Source organism: Mustela nivalis (assembly GCF_964662115.1).
Source record: "Mustela nivalis genome assembly, chromosome: 5".
Taxonomy (NCBI): domain Eukaryota; kingdom Metazoa; phylum Chordata; class Mammalia; order Carnivora; family Mustelidae; genus Mustela; species Mustela nivalis.
The window spans coordinates 139,121,724-139,145,105 of record NC_139024.1 but is presented as its reverse complement, the minus strand read 5'-3'; the positions used below and the strand labels follow the sequence as shown (position 1 = coordinate 139,145,105).

The 23,382-nt window shown below is 41.1% G+C and overlaps 1 protein-coding gene across 17 annotated transcripts in view; it reads left to right on the top strand.

The window, feature by feature from the left end:
• CAGE1 (cancer antigen 1) overlaps positions 1 to 17,124 on the top strand; it is a 46,555-nt gene extending 29,431 nt beyond the window's left edge. For 3 of the 17 annotated variants that reach the window (XM_082729819.1, XM_082729816.1, XM_082729805.1), the window contains 5 exons: positions 637 to 741; positions 1,582 to 1,652; positions 8,768 to 8,836; positions 11,748 to 11,787; positions 11,995 to 13,171. In XM_082729819.1, coding sequence (XP_082585945.1) covers positions 637 to 741; positions 1,582 to 1,652; positions 8,768 to 8,836; positions 11,748 to 11,787; positions 11,995 to 12,135 — 426 coding nt within the window. In that variant the 3' untranslated portion in view covers positions 12,136 to 13,171. The other 14 variants (XM_082729821.1, XM_082729817.1, XM_082729806.1 and 11 more) reach the window with 12 other exon arrangements.
• The last annotated feature ends 6,258 nt before the right edge of the window (positions 17,125 to 23,382 follow it).

The window sequence follows — 23,382 nt, the reverse complement described above, 5'->3', positions numbered from 1 at the left end:
GGGACATTTTTGTCATTTTTCTTCTATAATTGAAAATTAAAATAACTGCTAAGGGAACTTGTGAATACCCTTTCTTGATAATCAATCCAAGATGTCACTTTTAGAAATACAATTTTTAATTTTTATTTATTAATTTTTGCAACTAAACATTGGATCTTAGGTCAGAACATGACAGATGAACTGAAACGGTTTTTTTAAGACTTGCTGTCATTAATGCAAGTTGAGAATATTTATCAAGCCTGAAAATGCATCCTCAAGCACATCAGCACTTCAGACAGAATCAAATGTGTTTATGTATTGGTTATAAATGGAAAGAGGTTAAAAAAAAAGAAAGAAGGGTAGTAGGGTAGTAAAGATTTGGGTTGACATTTGGATTCACTAACAAGTGTTAAATTATTTGCAAAGCTGTTTCATAGTGTTAAACTGGAGAGAATTATAACTAATTACAAAATTATAATTTCTGCTTATCTGTTCTAAATGCAATTTAACTAGGATTAGCATCTATTGATTCACTTATGGCACAACTTGGTTTAAGAGAGTCCTGGAATAAAGATTAGGTCACTGTTTTCATATATTCTCAGCCTATGGTTTCCATGACAGTTTTTAGGTTAGTATTTTTACTGATGTTTCTCCTAGATTGCAAAATTGGGAAATCTTCTAGAATCAAAAGAAGACCATTGCAGCAGACTCATTGAAGAAAATGACAAATATAAAAGACATTTAGGCAACTTAATAAATAAGGTACAAATTTTCTTATAGAAATCTTGGTCTTTAAAAACTATGCCGGCTCAGTTGGTTAAGTGTCTGCCTTTAAGCTCAAGTCATGATCCCAGGGTCCTGGGATCAAGTCCTACATCAGGATTCTGCAGGGAGCCTCCTTCTCCCTCTGCATCTCCCTCTCTCTGTCTCTCAATGAGAGACATTCATGAATGAATGAATGAATGAATGAAGTCTTTTAAAAATAATAAAATTAAAAACTAAATACTAAATACTAAATGCTAAAATACTAACATAATATGCCAAATACTAAAATAATAGAATTTTGGTGCTGCAAAGCATCTGAGGAGTGATGGAAATATTTATATTGATTCCTTTTACTTCTTAATGACATTACAAAACCCTCTCATTAGCTCTTTTAGCTGACAACCTAGCAAAGAACATTCTGTGTATCTTTACCTCTGCCATCAGCAATTTCAAGTCTTAGTATTGCGATTTCATTTTGAGGGTAATTATAAATTTTGCCAACTTAACATTCTAGTTTACCTCCTAAAAGCTGCATTAAATTTAACCAAACAGGCTCTGACCCTTAGTGGATACATCTACCGCTTGTAAGGAAGACAACTGGATTATAGTTGACCCAACAGTTATCCGCTTTCTGACACTTCACTCCTTCATGATGAGTAGGCACTTTATAATTCTATTTCTATTCACAGTCCTGATTTCAGAACTATAGGAAAGTTGTTTTGCCTACTGTAAAACTACTGGTGGGAGTCACATAATTGAATGTCAGTATGTAGAGATTTTTTTAAAGCCCAAAGTAAAAACTCTGTCAGAGAATAATTTTTAGCTTCTTTTCTCAAGGTTACATCCTACGAAGAAATCATCAAATGTGCTGACCAAAGGCTCATGATATTCCACTTCCAGATTGCACAGTAAGTTGATAAAGCATAATTTTTAATTTTGTAAACATGTACTCATATTGGGTTTGCTCTCTGGCTTTCCAAGTTTCTGTTCTTAAACTCCTAGGAGGAGGGAAAATGTAGTTTTTGTACATTAAGACCATTTCTTCAATGAAATAGTATGCGTAACATCTGACTGCTTGAATCACTGGATTTTCATCTTTCTTTCTCAGAGCTCCCTTTGATTTCAGGGAGGTGGGAGGTGACGGACTTAGTGAGAGATATCCAAAAATTTCAGAAGCTATTCCCTGGTATTCAAGTAAAATAACCTTGCAATGCTTAGACTTTATCCACAAAAAGTTTCTGAATGCACACTGAATGAAACATGCATATATGTTGATCAAGAACAATTAAACTCTCACTAGAATGGGATTCAGCTTGAACGTACTCCAAAATTTGTGTTTTTAAATTCTGCATATTTTTTCACTCATTTCTTATTCTCATTTCTCATAAGCTGTTTCCTCATCCTTTCCACAATTTCATTTAGACTGCTAGCTATCACTAGAGCTTAAGCAAAAGGTCTAATCTTAGATAGGAAGATACCCCAAATATGAAATTTCTACATGGCTAACTCACATTTGAGAAGATATAATATCTCCACTGTGGCTGAAAGCAAGGCAAGATGCAATGAGAAAAGCAGGCAGAAACCGTATCCTGAAGATATGGCAGGGAGCCCGCTTCCCTTCCTCTCTCTGCCTGCCTCTGCCTACTTGTGGTCTCTGTCAAATAAAATAAATAAATCTTTTTTAAAAATTTTTTAAAATTTTATTTATTTATTTGACAGAGAGAGAAATCACAAGCAGGCAGAGAGGCAGGCAGAGAGTGAGCGGGGGAAGCAGGCTCCCTGCTGAGCAGAGAGCCCAATGCGGGACTCTATCCCAGGACTCTGAGATCATGACCTGAGCCGAAGGCAGTGGCTTAACCCACTGAGCCACCCAGGCACCCCTAAAATAAATAAATCTTTAAAAAAAAAAAAGAGGGCTCTGTGATGAGCACTGGGTGTTATATGTAAGTGATGAATCACTAAATTCTACTCACCTGGGTCTGTCTTTGGCTCAGATCATGATCCCACCATCCTGGGATCAAGCCCCACATCAGGCTCCCTTCTCTGCAGAAAGCCTGTTCTCCGTCTCCCACTCCCCCTGCTTGTGTTCCCTCTTGCTGTGTCTCTCTCTGTTAAAAAAATTTTTTTTCAAATCCTTAAAGAAAAAAGAAAAACAATGTAATCTTAACATTAAAACAGACAAGGACAGCCTGAGAAATAAATGATAAGCTAATTTCATCATAAATATAGATGCAAAAATTCTAAACAAAAATCATAAATAAACTGAATCCGGCAATGAAAAGAAAAACCGACAGTGCATCCTGAGCAAATTGAATTTATCGCAACAAATCTTTCAGCATTAGAAAGTCTATTAATAAAGTCCACCGCATTAACTGATTAAAGGAGAAAATATCATTTCAATACATTCACGAATTCTACAGCAGTATACAATAAGAATTTTTTTTTTTTTAGAACTCATAACAAAAATACAAGAAAGGAAATCTTCTACTTTTTGATAAAAAGTTACATTCCCATCCCTCTATCCAAAAAAAAAAACCAAAGCCAATATAATAATCAATTGATACACTCCCAAGTATTTCATCTAAAAATCAGCAACAAGATAAACCCATAGTTGTTGCCAATTTTATTTAGCGATATGCTAGCAGTCCTCACCAGTGCTATAAGGAGAGAAAAAAAAATCCTAAATGTTGGGATGAAAGTAACAAAACTCATTATTTTCCAACGATATATAATTGCCTGCAAAGAAAGCCCAAAACAATCTACAGATAAATTACTGACATTTATAAATGACTTTAGCAAAATTGACAAATACAAGAAAAACTTCCAAAGTCAATTGAATTTCTGTACATGAGCAACATGTTGTAAATGAGTCCAATTTTTAAAACTCTCTTTATAATAGCAAACAAAAGTTCCCTACAAAAAAATATGCATGAACTTTGGGAAGAAACTTTCATCCTTATTGGAAGATTAAAGAATAAGTTAGTGGGACACAGTATAATACCCATGGAGTAATAGGTAGAGGGTTATTTAAAAAAAAGTCTGTTCATTTCCTATCCTGGCCTCCCATATTCTCCAGCCATGCTACCTTGTTATTCTAGGTAATCTTCCATTTTTATCGTCTGCCCATCGTGGTCCATCGTGGACCATCGTAGTCTATAGGCTTTGAAGGCATTTGTCAGTGTCCTTTACATTAATGTATTCACTATTTATCATCCAGAGTACCTACTGCATCCTTGAAGCATACTTCCAAGGCCATGCATGTCTCTTATAGACAACACTGCATTCACAGATAAAAGTTCCTGCCCTTTCACAGCACCTGTGGTTTCTAGCCATGTGAAGTCCCTAGAAATGTTTTCCTGTGCAGAACCAAATCAGAAGTCACAGAAAATTCCAGAGTGTAAATCCATAGCCTTTCTTCCTAATTCCATTATAGTCTAAACACAGTGTGATCAATAATATTTTCTTGGCTTGAACATGCTTTTAAAAATCCATAGGTTTTTTTAAATGCCCATCACCCAGTTAAAAATCCATGGGTGGCTCAGTCAGTTAAGCATCCGACTCTCGGTTTCGGCTCAGGTCATGATCTCAGGGTGATGCTATCGAGCCCTGAGTCAGGTTCCGCGCTCAGCATAGAGTCTGGTTGAGATTCTCTCTCTCCCTCTCCCACTGCCCCTCCCCTCCAAGTAAATAAATAAATAAAATCTTTTTTAAAATCCGTGGTTTATATATCTTGATCACAGAGAATAAAGTGAACAACTGTTAACCTTTAAGACTTGTAACCCCAACAAAATAGCCACATTCATATATGTACATATTAAAAGAGCATTGACACTGCTCTAGAATCACAATTCCATTGTATTTCTTTGACTTCTTTTTTCTTTTTTTAATGAGAAAGGGTTGGCATGAGAAAAAGAAGAGGTAAAAGTAAATGTCAGGGGGCGCCTGGGTGGCTCAGTCGGTTAAAGCCTCTGCCTTCGGCTCAGGTCGTGATCCCAGAGTCCTGGGATTGAGCCCCGCATCGGGCTCTCTGCTCAGCCGGGAGCCTGCTTCCTCCTCTCTCTTTGTCTGCCTCTCTGCCTACTTGTGATCTCTCTCTGTCAAATAAATAAATAAAATCTTTAAAAAAAAAAAGTTTTAAAAGTAAATGTCAGAACAGTAATCACAGCAGAGTAGAAATGGCTCCCTACAAGATAAAAACATCCTGATCCCTAAACCTGTGAATGCTACCTTATATGGGCAAAAAATGGGGGGTGGGTCAGCTCTATGTGAAGTAATCCAGTTAACATAGGACAACACATGAAAAATTAAAAAGGAAAAAACATGTGATCATCGGACAGAAAAAACATTTCACAAGAGCCACTCCTGATACAAACACCAAACGAACTAAGAACAGAAGGGAACTCATTCAATACGATGAAGAGAGTCCATAGAAAAAAATACCATTAAAGTCCTACTTGAGGACTGAATACTTTTTCAAGCTCAGAAATGATTTCTATTCATATTGTACTTAGAAGTTCTGCCCAATGCAACCGGAAGGAAATAAAAGGCATTCAAGTTAAAAATGAACAAGTAAATGAATTTGTTTAATAATTATTATTTTTTCAAGATTTTATTTATTTATTTGACAAGCAGAGATTACAAGTAGGCAGAGAGACAGGAGGAAGCAGGCTCCCTGCTGAGCAGGGAGCCTGATGTGGGGCTCGATCCCAGGACCCTGAGATCATGACCTGAGTGAAGGCAGAGGCTTTAACCCACTGAGCCACCCAGGCGCCCCTGAATTTTTTTTTTTTTTAGAGTTTATTTATTTATTTGATAGAGAGAGAGAGGGAACACAAGCAGGGAGAGTGGGAGAGGGAAAAGCAGGCTTCCTGTAGAGCAGGGAGCCAGATGCAGGGCTTGATCGCAGGATCATGGCCTGAGCTGAAGGCAGACACAGTGACTGAGCCACACAGGCGCCCATGAATTTGTGGTCTTGTTTTTTTTTTTTAATTTTTATTATTTTTAATTTCTTTTCAGTGTTCCAGAATTCATTGTTTATGCATCACACCCAGTGCTGCATGAAATATGTGCCCTCCATAATACCCACCACCAGGCTCACCCAACCCCCCACCTCCCGCCCCTCCAAAACCCTCATGAATTTGTTTTTTAAATGACCTGATAATCTGTGTAGAAAATCTGATGAAATCTACAAAAAAGACTATTTTTTTATTTTTTATTTTTTATTTATTTTTATTATTTATTTGACAGAGAGATCACCAGTAGGCAGAGAGGCAGGCAGAGAGAGAGAGAAACAGGTTCACTGCTGAGCAGATAGCCTGATGCAAGGCTCAATCCCAGAACCCTGAGATCATGACCTGAGCTCAAGGCAGAAGCTTAACCCACTGAGCCACCCAGGCACCCCTACCTACAAAAAAGACTATTAAGAGATTAACAAAGTTGCAAAACATGAGATCAATAGTATTTCTATATACTAGCAATGGGCAATCAGAAATCTAAATTAAAAAAATAAAAGTATTTCTAAAAGCACTGAAAATATCAATTACACAGGGATAAATCTGACAAAAAATGTGAAAGACTATACAAAGTATAAAACACTGTAGAGAGAGGATAAAGAAGACTGAGCTAAATGAAGAGATACGCCTTTTCATGGCTCTTCAGAATCGTTCTTGTGAAGCCTTCATTTCTCCTCACGCTGATCTACAGATTCAATGGAATCTCAATAAAAATTCAGCAGGCTTTCAAAATAGAAATTGACGAGCTGATTCTGAAATTTATATGGAAATTCAAAGGACCATAGAATGGTCAAAAGAACTCTGAGAAAGAAGGACAAAATGATAGATTCAAGCTGTTTGGAAACAGAAGGCCTATTTAAGATTGTCATCTCCTCCTGGATTGGACAATGTCTCCTCTCTAACCTTGGAAAACAAAAGCCTGATATCTCTGGACAGTAATACAGAAGCTTCAAAACGCCACCATGCATGTCTTATCCTGAGACATATGCTTTGTTTTGCCCAAATAATGCTTGTTTTTGAAATATTGCCAATATTTAAAAAGGAAGATTTCCAGGATGTCTGGGTGGCTCAGTGGGCTAAGCCTCTGTCTTCGGCTCAGGTCATGATCCCAGGGTCCTGGGGTTGAGCCCCGCATTGGGCTCTCTGCTCCGTGGGGAGCCTGTTTCCTCCTCTCTCTCTGCCTACTTGTGATCTCTCTCTCTCTCTCTGTCTCTCTCTCTCTCTCTTGCTCGCTGTCAAATAAATAAATAAATAATCTTAAAAAAAAAAGGAAGATTTCCTATAAAAAATTTCGATTTCCATCTCCTCTTTAAAAGTAAGATCTGCCATTGTTGCTGTAACATTCCCACTAGGCAACATCAGGCAAGAGGCAAGGAGCAACTCTGTCCTTCAGGCAGATAATAGGTGTGGTGTCTCTCCCCATCAGATAGGAGCCCCCAAACGTGGGGTGACCTGATATGGCGGAAGCTGGGGCTCTCAGGCTGTGAAGGAATTCACTGGTGGCAGAACAAAGGAGACAGGAGTTTATTCAGTAAATCCAACTGAATACACTGCAGAGAAGCAATAGGCAGGTCATCAAAGCAGAGCCTGCCTGCCATGAGATAGTGGGTGGGAGCCGTATTTAAAGGAAAAAGGAACAAGGTATGGGACATTTGGAATTTTCCCTTTTTGGGAAACTGTGTTTGGTTGTAAGTAGCCCATTGGTTAGTGAAGGCTTATGGATATTTCGAGGTGAGTTGCCTCCTAGGCTTGTCTGTATTCATTTCAGGGGTTGGGGTCGCCTCGGGCCCTTTTGCCTTGACCAATTTTCTGTTGCTCAAACCTGTTGTCTAGAAGAGGCCTCTACAATAGGGGGATATGCTCTCTGGGTTGCCCCAATCCTCCCTTAGCTGGCTGTACTCATTTCACATACTTGCCTGACTCTTCCATACGCATTTGCATTTGCGGTTATGACTTCAGCAAGAGAATTTCCTATCTCTGTGGTAGGCTGAGTAATGGCTTCCCAAAGATAGCCACACTCCCTGGAACTTGAGAATGTGCCCTTATCTGGCAAAAGGGACTTTGCAGACATCATTAAATGATGGATCTTGAGATGATAAGATTATCCTGGATTATAAGGGGAGCCCTAAAGACAGTCACAATTGTTGTTATAAGAGGGAGGCAGAGAGAAATTTGATGAGGGAGGAAGGCATATGACCAAGCAAGCAAGCAGACAGGCCGAAAAGGCAATGTGCTGACGAGCCAGGAACCACGGAATTAGGACGGCAGCCAGACATGATGGAAAAGGCAAGGCCAAGAATACAGCTTCGGAGCCTCTGGAGGGAGCACGTCCTTGCTGACACCCTGATTTTAGCCCAGCGCATCTGATTTCAGACTTCTGACCTCCCGAATAAATGTGCTTTGTTCCAAGTCACCAGGGTTGTAGAAATCTGTTCAGCAGCCTCAGGAAAGTGATAAACTGTCCCTGGCTGGGAAAGCGAGTTTGGGAAGAGACTATTTTAATTAATTTGCCCTCCTAGAGGCAAGAAGGGAACCTGCTAGTATCGCTCTTATTGGAAGGCATTAAAGTAGAACACAAGTAAATCTCCAACAGGCCCCCGAGTGCTGTGATCCTTCCTATGACACTGTTACGTATTTCCCCACGTTCAAGCAGTTCACAATTCAGGGGCTGTGCTTTTAACATGTTACCCCCAGGATTATGTTGGCAGGGATCAGTTCTCTACCCACAGTGTGTATAAATGAATGGGATATCGAACTGTCACTTCGTGGGTTTCCCACGGTCTGCTTTCCCTCCTCACTACTGGAACTCCTAAAGGGAGAGACAGATTAAATCATTGGAGTGGCTAGGAACGAATCCCAGATTGTCGTATACTGAAGTAGATGGATGAGAGACTTTGCCAAAAAGCTACCTTCACCATTTATATTCATCTCAAATTCTCCAGTGCATCCAACAAAATATTACTTTGGAAAAGTCAATTTTAGTCATAAAATTCAATTGTTCTTCCCTTCAGTTTAGAAAAGAGAAATAAACATTTGGAAGATTTAATTAGGAGGCCTAGAGAGAAAGCAAGAAAACCACGGTAAGTTTTTCTCTCTCTCTTTTTTTCTAAATAACAATGTCTTTAACTTTAAAACGTAAGTATAGGGGCACCTGGGTGGCTCAGTGGTTAAAGCCTCTCCCTTCGGCTTGGTCATGATCCCAGGGTCCTGAGATCGAGCCCCACATTGGGGTCTCTGCTCCGTGGAGAACCTGCTTCCTCCTCTCTCTCTCTTTCTCTCTCTCTCTGCCTGCCTCTCTGCCTACTTGTGATCTTGGTCTGTCAAATAAATTTTTAAAAAGTCTTTAAAAATAAAAATAAAAAATAAGTACATAGATAATACATTAAAAAAACCTTTTTTCCTTCTCTTAAGATAAACTATATGCAAGTTCTTGGTATTTTACCTAGCATGAAATAGTTGCTTGATAAATGTTTTTGGTAGGACTTGAATTGGAAAGTCAGAATACCTACCCTCATGGAACTTATAATCTCCTCTAAGGAAGATACCCTAAAGATTATGATCTAAGATTTCATCTATAGCAAAACAGCTTACATTTGTATTTTATGACCAGACTTTCTTTTACTAATGTTAAACTTACCACCCATTATTTCTGTGGATTTGATGCTGCAAGGGATATGCACAAACTGTATGGGGTTGATTAAGACCACAGTAGGATATTAAAATGGGATTCTTCCTGGCCTAGTCCTTGAGGTGTTAATAAAATAGTCACAAGTTGGTTTTTTTTTTTAATATTTTATTTATTTGAGAGAGAGAGCATGTGCACAGGAGAAGTGGAGGGTCAGAGGGAGCATCAGACTCCCTTTTGAGCAGGGAGCCTGATGCGGGACTCCATCTTGGGACTCCAGGATCATGACCTGAGCCAAAGGCAGTCGCTTAACCAACTGAGCCACCCAGGAGCCCCCAGTCACCAGTTCTTAAAGTGAGAGTAAGTTTTCCCCGTATGTAGGGTTTCTAAAGGAAATTTCAAAGAACCTGTTTTATGACTTGTATCTCTTGGCCAGATCCCATATATAAAAATTGTGGAGAGTAGGGAAGACTAGAAAAAACATTTCTTTGAATCTGTCATGTTGTGGACTCCCATCGCCCCCAAGTAATTCTACCTTTTATTGAAAGCCTGGTGAGGGGGTTTCCAGAAGATCACCTGGAGAGCTTTGATCTGCATTTCTTAAAATTTGGGGAACAGGGAATCCGTGATACACCCTGCCGAGAAAAACAAAGCAAGCCATGGAAGCCCCCAGAGGTGCTGTGTGGGGTGGCCTGTTCTCTCTGAGCTTGTCCCCAGGACAAAAGATGTGTGTGATAGTTTGTTAAGAACCAAGCAGGAGGGAGTTGAGTTATCTTGGGCTCTGCCCAAAGCCACCCTGGAAGAACACCAGCAGCAAGAGGCAGCAAGGGAATACCAGATTCTTACGGGCTGATGAAGGAGTATCAAGTGACCACCAGAGGAGAGATGCATCAGCCTCAGTCAAAGGCAACTGTAGGACAGAGGTCCTTCGCCCTGGCTAGCTGCACAGAGAAAGACTCAGCTTAGCTACTTTCCAGGCCCAGGGACTCTGAAGCCACTAAGCCAAATAAAATTATCACCTTGCTTCTTCTCCCTCCTCCTGCAAATGGACAAGGTCAAAAACCTAGAGAGGGCAGAAGTTGACCTCCCATAGCAGATGGTGTCCACCAACTACAAGGCTTAGCTTAGAGGAGGGGATGAGAAATCCTACTTTTGAATGATGATTAAAGGATTCACGTTTAAGTCTTGGACATTCTGCTTACCAAATTGAGACTGTGTGCCTGCCTCACAGGGAAGACTGACCTTATCTCAGAGTAAGCAAAACCTCACTAGGCCTGCTGCACATTCAGCCGATGGCAAAGGAAAGTCTCCCCTGAGTGCGGAAAGTCTTCCCTGAGTGCAGAAAGTCTAAAGACATTAGGAGGCAGACATTAAAGTCGCATTTGGACTTCGTTGCAAGTCATGAATGTTCAGCATACTATTTTGCAATACAACTACGTTTTGAAAATTAAAACTCCTTGGCAGATTTATACTAGTGTTTGCAAAGTGATAGGTTAACTATGAGGGGTTTTTTTTCCCTAAGATGAAAGAACATGATATGATGCCTGGCATATTACAGATGCTCAGTAATTGCTGATTTAAACTGAGAATGAGTCTTCTCTGAGTTGCTGACAGAAAGTGTGGCATATTTTTCCCCCAGAATCATTTTAAAATAAGAAAATTAGTATATAAATTCACACATTTCACTAGTTCAGAGAGTTGTTCACTGATACTTAGCCGATTATAAAGTGGATTTGAGGCCCTTTTAGATTTAGACTGGCCTTGAAGCCCAGGCATGGGGGTGGGGAGGAAGCTGAGCCAAAGACCTCGCAAGGCCCTTTCCAGCTGATCAAAGCTGTTTCTTAGAAAACTGGAGACTTACAGGAGCCTTCAACCACCATCCTTGAAGCTTCCCATGGGCCTCAGTAAATTCAACTATGGGAACGCGCTTTAGACTACTTCCACACTGTCTCAGAATTACGTTACTCCTGGTGCTGATTGTGTTCAGGAGTGGAAGACTGGGAAATAGGGAGATAGAGCGAGCCCAGCATGTTAATAATTTCAGATTTTTTTTTTCTTCATCACTTTCAAGGAGCCATAATTTATGCTAAAGAAATCCATGAGAATGTTAAAACATAGCAAGACCGTGGCTCAGTACATTTATTCAATTGCAATGAGACTGATCCGTATATGACATACACTGAAAAGCTTCATCTTTTAGGGTCTGATAGTTCTAGCCTAAGTGGCAATTTCTCCTTGAAAGTGAGGGCACGAATTTATCAAATAATGCGGTCCTTGTTCATTAGGTTCACTGTTTAAGCCCTTCTTGCCACCACCTGGTTTTTTGTTTTTTGTTTTTTACCTCATTCTCCTTCTGTCTCCTACAGGCCCAGAAGATTAGAAAATCACCCAAAGTCCTTGACCACGGTAAGTCATATTGATGATTGCTATAAAAAAATGTTGTATCTCCATGTAACTTGACAGTAGCACAAGATTAAATTTCAGGAATGTTCAGCTTAGCTTTCCTTTCTGCCCTCAGACGAGGCCTCTTCGGCCTCTGATCATCATAAGTCCTGTAACTGGGAAGCCCTCCCTCTGAAATTTTCCTTGTATGTCTTCACATCATCCCTACAGCTTCTGCTTCATGTCGGGCCCTCATCATTTCTTATCTGGTGGATGACAGTCATCTACTTGGTGTTTCTGCCTCCAGCTGGGTGCCCCTTCCTTCCATCCTCCACCGAGCAGACTGCGATCTTTCAGAAGCAAATAAGATGAAGCCCCTTCCCTATATAAAACTCTTCGATGGTTCCCTGTTGCATTCCGGATCAGTTTGAGCTCCCTAACACAGCACATAAGATCCTCTATGACCTGGCCCTTGCCTTCCTATCCAGTCTTCTCATTCACTGCTTCGTTCTCACCTTCTCACCGCCATACACCCAACCATATCAAACCACTTGCCCCTTTCCAAACATGCTAGGTTATTTTCATGCCTTCCTGATATTGCCTATACAGCTTCCCCTGCCAAGAATGCCCCCTCTCAGTTCCTTGTGTCCCCTTACTTTAGCTCCCACCTTACAAACTTATCTGCCAGCTCAAGCTCGACTTGACAGGAACCCTTTGAGTGCAGGGATTATCTCGTATTCATTTTGGTATTCACAAGCACCTACCCCAGAATAGGTATGAAATAGGAGGGAGTGTTAGGCAGACTCAGGACCCATTACCAATGCTACCCATGCTGCAGTAATTCTTAATAGAAGTTACAGCCGCTGTTGCCCTTGTCCCACCCTGGGTCGAGCGCATGTATTCATGAAAACCCATGGTTTATATCTGGCATAGCTTTGTAGAAGAGGGTACAATCCAAGGGTATGTCTCTATATGCCCCCCTGAGCCCCAGCTGTTCTAATAGTTGAGTATGAGAATACCTTACCACTACCAGCTCTCCGTTATATTGTACTGATGAGTCACTTCCTGAATCACATAGATTCTTGGTTCTGTTCCTTTGTCTTAGTTCTGCCAACTGGCAACCAAACCAAGGAAGAGGAAATTCAACCATCTTTGTTCCTTGTCATGTGCCTTAATGGAAAAAAGGTTGAAACAAACAAAAATCCTTATTAAAATATAGTATTGGTATTATCTGAGAAGTTCATCTATCTATAGGTTGTACCCCTTTTCCATGTGTTTAAGAATTAGCTGTTTATGGAATAAGAATTGTATGTATAATCAAGAGTTCCACGTGGAATCAAGAATCAGCTGTTCTATCACTGAATGCCTGTGTTTCCTAAAAATTAAAGATATACTTTTTTCCTTTCGTTTTTAGATGCCAGTTGTTTTAGAAGAAAATATAAATTATTTAGATTAAACAGGACTGAAGATTAAACATTAATCATTTTTGTCAACCAATCCAGGAACAGAGTCATTATTACCAAGTATAGAACCCAGGTCCATCATATAAATAATACATTAAAATCTACATAAATGATAAAAATTTTACATTCCAAAAAATGTGATTACTTTTCTTCTAATTTATTCCCATGAACAACAAAACATATTCTACTTTAGCACAAACAGGGGAATACAGTGGCTTCTTTTCCAAATGTCTATTTTCATTCACACAGAATAGCACTTCCATGTTATCAATTCTCGGATGACACATAAAAATAGTAATTTATCTCATTTCAACTGTTTGCTTCCCCGTGGAGGAGATCCTTTTTCCCTCTAAGCAGGCAGGCTCTTCCTACTACCAACCAAATTTTAAGACACCAATCCTGAAATCCTCTGGAATTAAAACTCAGATGAAAGGAGAGGACTGGTCTAAGATGTAACCCTCATAATTCTACTTTAACACAGTTTTTACGAATTAGTTCTGAATTTAAACAAAGGAACCAGCAGCAACTGATTTTGTGAGATGTATCAGAAAAACAAATATACATGCATGTGTATTATTCTTTTGATAAATCTTAAAGCCAGGATGGCGAGGTAGCTGTTGAATCAACTATTGGAAGGGAAGAGATGATTATAGCTTGCTGAAATTAGTTTTGAACTTAAATTACTCAGGTAAGTACAAGAGGAAAATATACAGAGAATATATATCTGGCCTTAAAGGAAGTACTGAATAAATAAAAGCTATTATTATTATTGTCATTTTTGCTGAGGAATTCTGTAAGACAAATCTTAAATGTGAACTTCACAAAATTCAGCAAATTGCAACACCTTTTAAGATGAACGATGAGAAATGCATAGCCCATCTCAACTGCGACAGTGCTGTGTTTCAGAACATTAAGCACTGAAAGTTTTGGAAGTGATTCAAGTTTAAAAAAGATACACTATTGGGGCATCTGGGTGGCTCAGTGGGTTAAAGTCTCTGCCTTCAGCTTGGGTCATGATCCTGGGGTCCTGGAATCAAGCCTCACGTTGGGCTCTCTGCTTGGTGGGGAGCCTGCTGCTCCCCCCCCTCTGCCTGCCTCTCTGCCTACTTGTGATCTCTGCCTGTCAAATAAATAAATAAAATCTTTTTTAAAAAGATACATTATTATTAATAGTTTTAGGAGATCCTCTAAGAAAAATTAAAATACGATAGGAGAAGGGCAAATATTAACGTAAGGATGGCTAAGGCAGTTCTGGGATCCACACACAAATGTGATGAAGCACTTGGAAAGGAAGGATTAAGATCGGTCGTCTGCAAACGAGCGCATGCATAAGCTTTACATTTGCCGTGTACATTATTCGACATTTACGATCTTTTACCCACAGGTTGTCTCAACATGAATGTACCTCCTTTGGTACCTGACTGAAGGACACAGAGTCTAATTCTGTGCTTCTTTCAATAAACATTTAGAGACTTTCAATAAATGATGTGACAGCATCAGTGTTAGATGCCAAGGACACAACATGACCAGGCAAAGACACTCAAGGAGCACGTCATCTACTGAGGGAGACAGACTCTATTCGAGAGCGGGCTGCAGGCGTACCTGCCCAGGGTGCTCTAGAAGCATAAATGAATTGGCTCAGGACTATGTATGGGAAACTCAGGAAGATTTTCCAGAGAGGGTGGCACATGAGCCAGATCTACCGTGACTGGATAGCCCCCAGTCACGAAGAGGAAAGCCACAGCACACTCAAAACACAGAGGCACACTCAGAGCACGCTGTGTTACATCCCCTGAACCCCAAGTCGTGTCTAAAACCCAGGTTTGGGACGCCTGGGTGGCTCAGTAGGTTAAGCGTCTGCCTTTGGCTCAGGTCATGATCCCGGGGCCTGGGGATGGAACCAAGCATCAGGGTCCCTGCTCAGTGGGAGCCTGCTTCTCACACTTCCTCTGCCTGACGCTCCCCCTGTGTGTGCTTTCTCTCTCTCTGACAAGTAAATAAAATCTTTAAAAAATAACAAATAAAACTCACGTTCTTCATGTGGCAGGAGATGAAGATGATGATGAATAGCATTGTATGCCTTGCCAAGAAATGTGAACTTTATCCTTATGAGAAGCTCTGAAAGATTTTAAGTCAAGGAGTGATGTGGTCAGATATGCCTTTTGAAAGTTCACCCTAAAAGTGGGGTGAAGGGTAGGGTGGTGACGGATGATGCCAGAACCGGGAGCACCTGTTGAGAGACATCTACAGGGCTCCAGGCAAGGAAAACAGATACCAGAAACTAAACTCATGACGGTGAAAATCAAGAGGAATATATGGATGCCCGGTGATGTCAAAGGTAAAGTGAAAAGGATTTGGTAATTGGTAAGCTGCAGAGCTAAAAGGCAGAGGATCCTGGGAAGCCTAGCAGGGTTCTGGTTGTGTTGTCCTAACTGAAGTAGAGAACCCAAGAGGGACAGCTGATTTGCAGGGAAAGATAGCACGTGTGTGAGGTTGCCGTGAAACAAGTAGGAGAAGGATCCAGAGGCCAGAGAAGGGACTGAAGATAAAGGGGAGAGCAGGGTTAATTGAGTCAAGTTTTAGGAGCGGAAAGAGAGAGACTCAGTTCACCAGCACCTCAGAAACAGGGACATCTCTTCTGCTGAGCATGGAAGAAAGAAAATCAGGATAGGCATACGCAGGGCAGCCAGGGGCTGTGCTGTCGTTAAGTGGGAGCTCGTGGCTGAAAGCTTCACTCTCTTCTTGCAGCTGGAGGCTCAAAAGGGGAGGCGAAGTTTTGAAATAGGCACAGCCTCTACCTTCACAGAGCACAGCTTTGGGTCTCATCACAGGATATGACAAGGAGGTACAATTTCCTCTCTGCCTCACAATTTCTGTTTTTCTCTCCACTTGGTTCTCCTTCCCTCTAGTTCCTTGTTCCTGTGATTTGGACCCATTGCATCTTCTTCAGGACTTGCCTCGTCCACTGTTTTGATTCTCTCCCACCTTTAGTTTGTAACTCGTCACTGAATTCTTGCTCTCACCTGAAAAACATCCTGCCTGCAGTCCTCTAACGCTGTCGTGGTTCTTCTTTTCATGCCCTGTTATACCTTCTGAGAAATGATTGACAGTTTACAAAGCACCTGATTTTAGCCAACCAGGCATCTCGACTCATCGTGTTTCTGGATGAATGTTCTTTTATATTGGCTCTCTCAATATGCCAGTCTCAATTTTAAAGGCTGTATAATATTTCATGGAGTGTGTGTGTGTGTGTGTGTTGTGTGTACCATAATTTACTGAATTATATTTTAAGGACACAGTTTCAAATTCTTACTTTGTAATCCCACACCTATTGCTTTACGTGCTCTTGCCCCATCCTCCTTGTGTGCCTTCGCCCATCTTGTTACCTTTTCTGGGAATGCCCTTCCCTGCCCTTACTCAGCGAAACTTCCTCCGTTCCCCACCCCCACCAACCAGTTCCTCATAGTTAACACATTTGTACCCTTCAATGCCTAATTTAAATATCACCCTCATCCTTATCTGAAAGCAATCAGTGTATTTATTTGTTTGTTTATTAAAGGTTTTATTTTTAAGTAATCTCTACACCCAATGTAGGGCTCGAACTCACAACCCCAAGATCAAGAGTCGCATGCTCCACCGACTGAACCAGCCAGGTGCCTCTCCTCTATTTGATCTGAGACCCTCTTCTCTAAACCACAGCACATGGAAGACCGTGTGCTTCAGGAAAAAGAGCCCTCACCACGGAATCATAAGATCTAGTTTCAAGACCCAGCCTCCCCGTAATAGCTGTTGTAAGAAAGGAGTTCATAGTGACATCATGTTAAGAACAATTATAAGACTGTGTTAATATTATTGCAAAAATGTAAATATTTTGTATATTATATCTATCTTTAAAAGATACTGATGTTTGCCTATAGAAACAAAACTCTGGGTAGGAGCCAGTGATCTGTGTAATTCAAACCTAGCAGCTCCACTCTGAAATACTTACAAAGGACTCTGAGAGTCAGTATGAATTCATGATGGTACCTCAGGTAAGCTGTGAAACTAAACACATCCTCTTGTATTTAGCAAGGCCAAGCTTGCACAAAGAACAATTAGAATATATATATTTTAAAGGTTTTTAAAAAAAGATTTCATTTGTTTATTTATCGAAGGGAGTGGGCTGGGACAGAGGGAGAGAGAGAATCCCAAGCAGAATCTGGTCTGAGCACAGAACCCAACGAAAGAATATACAAAAGTTTCCGGTGTTTTCTGCCAGAAACCAGGGCAGAGGCCAGTATATATAGTCTCTATTATTTCACAAGTAAGTATAAAAACTACAGTGCATAAATGTACAAGGAATTACTACAACTAATAAATATATCTTTTCAAATATACTCTCCCTGGGATGCCTGGTTGGCTTAGTCCGTTAAGCATCTGCCTTCAGCTCAAGTCATGATCCCAGGGTCTGGGGATCAAGTCCTGCATCAGGCTCCTTGCTCGGTAGGAGCCTACTTCTCCCTCTGCTTGTGTTCTCTCACTGACAAATAAATAAAATCTTTAAATATACTCTTCCTTTTATTGAAGGATGATTTACATACTGTAAAAATTCTCTGTTAAGTGTAAAACTCAGTGATTGACGAAGTAAATTTAAGGTCATGCAGTAAACACCACAAACTAGTTTTAGAATATTTCCATCACACGCCCCCCCCCCCCCAAAGCTCCTCCAGCCTATTTGCAGTCAGTCACTGCTTATGGCTCCTTTTCCTCAGGATTCTGGTCAATCTTATTCTTGGGGAACATACAAGAGAAGGGTTAGTAGGACAAACTATGATCAGCTGCGGGGCTAAAGCATGAGGCCCTGGGGCAGCTACTTGGTGACTTCTGTACTTCACTGCTACCTGCCACAATCCATCTAGTTCTCGGAGCGGCCAGCTGGCAAACTAAATTGGAACTTGACAGAGCCCACCACCACTATGGGAGTGACACACACCTTCCCCTTCCCTTGGGATTGGGTGTGCCTTTTTTTTATATATACATATGTATTGTATATTTTCAATCAGTATAACCACAGTTTAGCATAAACTTTTGCATTTTTACATTGTTTCTATAATTATTTTTTTAAATTACATTTATTTTCAGCATAACAGTATTCATTATTTTTTCACCACATTGGGTGTGCTTTTAATTTACTATCTCTGTTGGAAAGGGAAGTGGTAGTGTCAGTTTGAGAAGCTTCCACTTAGCTTCTCCTACTCATTATACTCTTTTTTTTTTTTTTCCTAAAAAAAAAGATACAGCATGCATGAATGGGGGAGCAGCCAAGGGAGAGGGAATCTCAAGCAGATTCCACACTCATCATGAGCTTGACTCGGGGCTCGAATTGATCTGAAACCAAGAGTCGGACAATTAACCGACTGAGCCACCCAGACACCTATCCTAATACTTTTGATGACTCCCCTAGGAACCAATGGAAGGGTTCTTTCAACCACTAAGTATGCCCATTCCATTTGTACTTTGAGGGACCAAATATGGGTGGATCTGAGAACCTAAAGGACCCACTGTTGGCTGGACTCAGGCTGGGAATCCATTTACTGCCTGGCTCCCTTATACTTCTACCCTAAAATGGGGCTGTGTTGGTTCTAGATATAAGATCAGTTCAGACTGTATGTCCAACAATCCTCCAAAGGTCTGGGTGTTCCCCTTTACTCCATGCACGATTACTGTGAGCAAATGTCCATAGGCCCCCTTGAAGAAAGATGGTGCATTCACTAAATTGTGGTGTTTCAGGGCTCCTCATCATAGCACCCTGGCTTCTCTTCAGTTACGGGATTCTGGAACTGAAAATTGGCTCATGCCCTGGTGAGGAGGGGATCGTGACTTTACTGGGCAACTGCCCTCAACCTCCTCTTTATCTTTCTTGATTTCTTCAATGGTATAAGTTAACATGAAGTTGGGTAGTATTATTGATCTTAATAACCACTGTCTTTCTCCAGGTTACTCCTCCTGCCTGTTCTCCACTCTTCTCCCCTGTTCAGACTTTGCAGCTCCTGGTGATTACTGAGCCCACCTTGTTTCTGATGGTCAAGGGGGGTCCCACTTGGCCTCCATTCATTTTCATCCTCTCGTCCTCATTGTAATCAGCCCCATTCTGTAACAGCGTCTCTAACCCTCAGTTGGGCCCCAGAGGTCAGCCCACCACTCATCTCAGTGAGGCTGGAGCCCTTCTCACCTGTGCATTCCCTCTTTCTTTGGTAGACGGACTGTCTTCCAGGCCCTCTCAGAGAATGGGAGCTGATAAGTTTTCCAGCCTTACACAGTATATCCGTTCCAACAAGCCTACATTTAGGGGGCAGGCAGAGGAGAAGGAGGGCCCGGTGAAGTGGGAAGAAAACTGGGGAGAGTAAGTTTGCACTGCACCTAGAAAAACAAGCGTGAAAGACGGCAGGGCTCAGATGAAGACTTTGGGGTTTAGCAAGATGGAGACGTTTTAGCGGTGAAAATAAAAGCCTAATTGGAAAGGTGGAGGAGAAGATTGAAAGGTGAGATAGTGATGTTTTACTGAATCAGAAAGCAGAGAAATGAGGCTGTTGCTGAAGGGGAACAGGGGCCACAGGGAGTTTTGTTTAAGATGGGTATGTTTGGATGTTGACCGGAACGATGAATTGGAGAAATAGAAATTTATTATGAGGTAAAGAAGAGAGAGCTAGTCTTAGAATCACACATTTCTGAGCAGGAGATAGGACAAAGACTACAGATGGTGGGTGCCCTTTGTGGGACTATAAACATTTCTAATCTTAACAGAATGGAGGTCAGAGGCCAAGTGTACAAATGGAGGTAAGTGGCGGGTTTTGTGGACGGTGATCAGGTGACTCAGCTTTTGTCCATCCGTTCTTTTCAAGGAAATCTGATCTGGGGAGGTCTGTGAATTGTGTAGAAAGAGAACCAGATGGGACGAATGCCTGAGAGGCCAGAGAGGGAATATAAGCCCTCCTTCTCAGTGAGGAGCCGGGCTGGAGAGCCAGGACTCCTTTGAAAGTCTTCCTTATTTTCTATTTCTTTTTCCTGTAGTGTCCTTTTTGCATGAGGATTTTCTTTCAGGGATAAAGGATAGCACAAAAAAAGCCAATTCTTTTCTTCAGCCCTTGCTATATGAAAGAACACTTAATTAAGTCTTTGCTACCATGCAATAAACATAACTTTTTTTTTTCCTTGATTTTTTTTTTTTCATTTCCTATTAAGCCTTCAACTAAACTCAGGTTGTAAATTTGTGGAGAAAAGATGTCACTTGTTGCAATACAACAAAGTCAACAAATATTTTCTGAGTTACTACAGAGAGAGCACTCTTCTGTAACATTGACTCAAAGGCACAAAGATCCCTGGTCTCAAGATGTTTACAAACAGGACACATAACCAACTGTATATATTGTGTGAGAAATTAACAAGTGCTATGAATGAAGGAGAATAGAAAGAAGGGAATAGAGAGTGTGGGGGAGGGAAGGTTGGAGAGCTGTGATTTTAAATTAGGCAGTGAAGGTAACAGATGAGCAGAAGTTTATGGGGCATGAGAAAGTTCCTCAGCTATGTGGTGATCTGGAGGAATATAACAGAACAAAAACTGGCATCAAATGGATCATTTGCCAAAGATGCTGAGGGGAACTCTTAAGTAATCAGGGGAAAAGATGGCTCTGCTTCTACAAATTCCAAGGGAATAAAATGCCAAAACTGGAAAATCAGCTGTAGATCTGCCTAAGCCATAGGAATGAGAATAACCAAGATGTGGTATATTCCCGGAAAATGAAGATCTTTAGAGAGGTAGGTGCAGAGGTGAAAGAGCGGGAGAGCATGGGAAAATATTTGGAAAGATCTAAATAACGTAGTAGAATTTTTTTTAATTTTATTTTTAATTAATCTCTATACCCAACATGGGGCTCAAACTCACAACCCTGAGATCAAGAGTCACATGCTCTACTGGCTGAGCCAGTCAGATGCCCCTTACATTAGTGGAGAGATTCTTAATTCCACGAATCAAGGATTGGAACCAACTAAGGGGGAGAGCTCTGGGTGGGTACCAAGGGAATGCTTATTATAGGGAGACTGAAGATCATAATACAAGGTTTTTGAGCATGCACAGGCAACTACTTTTTATTTTTATACCAATTGGATAGTCACATATGTTTGTTTTCTGTTTGTATGTTTTTATTTTCCTTAAATTCTGCATGTCTATCACATCCGGAATAGGCACATTTTATTTGTCCCTGATGATCATTTAGCAGATGGTTATCTAAAATTCAAGTCCCAAATGAAGTCCATTAGTAATCATTTAATACCTGGTGTGGCAGTCCCAGTTTAAGCCTGAACTGGATTATCCTTACGGGTTCGGGCTCTGTCTAAACACGTCCTGAGAACTGGGGAGACAGACCTACTAGGAATCTTGTTTTAATTATAATGAGAATCCTCCCCACTGGAAATAAGTCCACTGAAGGGAAAGGAGTCACTGAGCTATCCTTGGTCCAGAAAGGAGAGAAGAGGTAATTCTGAGTACTGTATAATGTCTATTTTCTGGAGACAGCAGCAAGTTAAATAGAAGGCTGTCAGACATCAGGCACTCAAAAAAGGCCTGATCTGAAACTCATGAAACAGAAAGCTGAGGAGGGAGGGTCTTCCCTTGCCTGTTGAGTACTCGGCAAGGTTCAGCACAAAGTAATGGCCGAGGCCTTCGTGGCTTTGGCACAGAGTGGCAGGTTCGGCAGCCGAGCATAGAAATGGAAGCAGCAGCCGAGTGGGAGGGTGCCCTCCGCTTCTGCCAGCTGCCTTAGCCATGTTAAAAAATCAAAGCTGAACTAAGGAAATTCAAAGATCTACTTGGCTTTATTGTGATTCATGAATTGGGCAGCATTCCATCTAGAAATAGAGGGTAGCTCTGAGGAGGAATTATTCAAAATGGAAGGTTTTTATAGGAAGGAGGGTGGAGCAAGAAGCTACTAGCAAAAGAAAAGAAAGGATTATTTCAGGCACAGTCTCTGGCTCCTTAGGGGGAAGGACAGGCCCTCTTATTAGGTTGATTACCTTACCTTCTTTTGGAGGTTGGAGAAGGGCCCAGGTTGACAACATTCCTTATTGTTGCTGATCAGAAAATTCCTGACTGGTTAAGACTCCATTTCTGGGGGAAATTGAAACTGCAATTAAGTTGCTAATCAAATCTACATTTGGTGATTTGGCCTAAGTGATGCCATTTGGAGCCTGTGATTTTTTCTTTTTAACAGCAGCAGGGGCAGGTCAGTGGCACTGGTGGCCTGGTGGAGTAGCGTGGAGCTGAGTTGGTTCAGCCCAGCACGGTCAGGTTGTGGTTTTAGTCAACAGAATTAGTGGCAACAGCAGCCACAAGCTGCTTTTACAGGGTCCCCAGGCCAATGAGCAGAGCCCGTGCAGGAGAAGAACAGCAGATGGTTCTAGGCCAGGCAGTAGGAATCTCGAACCAGACTGCTACATTCAAATCTTGCATCTGTGTTCGAATAGCCTTTAAGCTTGGATAAATTACAGTGTCTGTTTTCTTCTCAGCAAATAATATCCAGCTCATAGGGATTTTTAGAGATTATATAGATTATACATGAAAGCACAGCTCTAAGAGTGATTGACAAGAGGAAGCATGCAATCAAGGTTTATTTATTCCATTATCCGTATGACATCTCACACTGGCACAGTCCAATAGTACTTGGTTCACATTGCTTAGTGGCATGAAATGCTAGAGTAGCAACCTAAGGCCCAACCAGATGAGAAGGAAAGTGAAGGACAATGAACAACCATTGTTACCTCTATTATATATTTGCCAAATGTTTACCATATGCCAGGCACTGTTCTAGGTGATTTATAGTTCTGGAATGTCAAGAATTTAAGCACTCACTGATTAACTGTGGGTGTGAGTGTGGGCAGATAGGAGTCAAAATTTTCCTCTGTTTTTTATGCTTTCTGCGTTTTTTGAACAATTCTATATTACAAAACATTTTTGCTTTTCAATGTCACATACGGTAGTTCACGTTCCTCCTACCACTTGAAATTATACAAAGACTACCGCCGCCAGGAACCAGGCGCATCGTCATTCAAGTAAAGTAACTACTTATAACGGGCAAGCGGGGTGGGCCAAGCAACAAACCTCAGGTTGCCAGCCCGCGTGTAC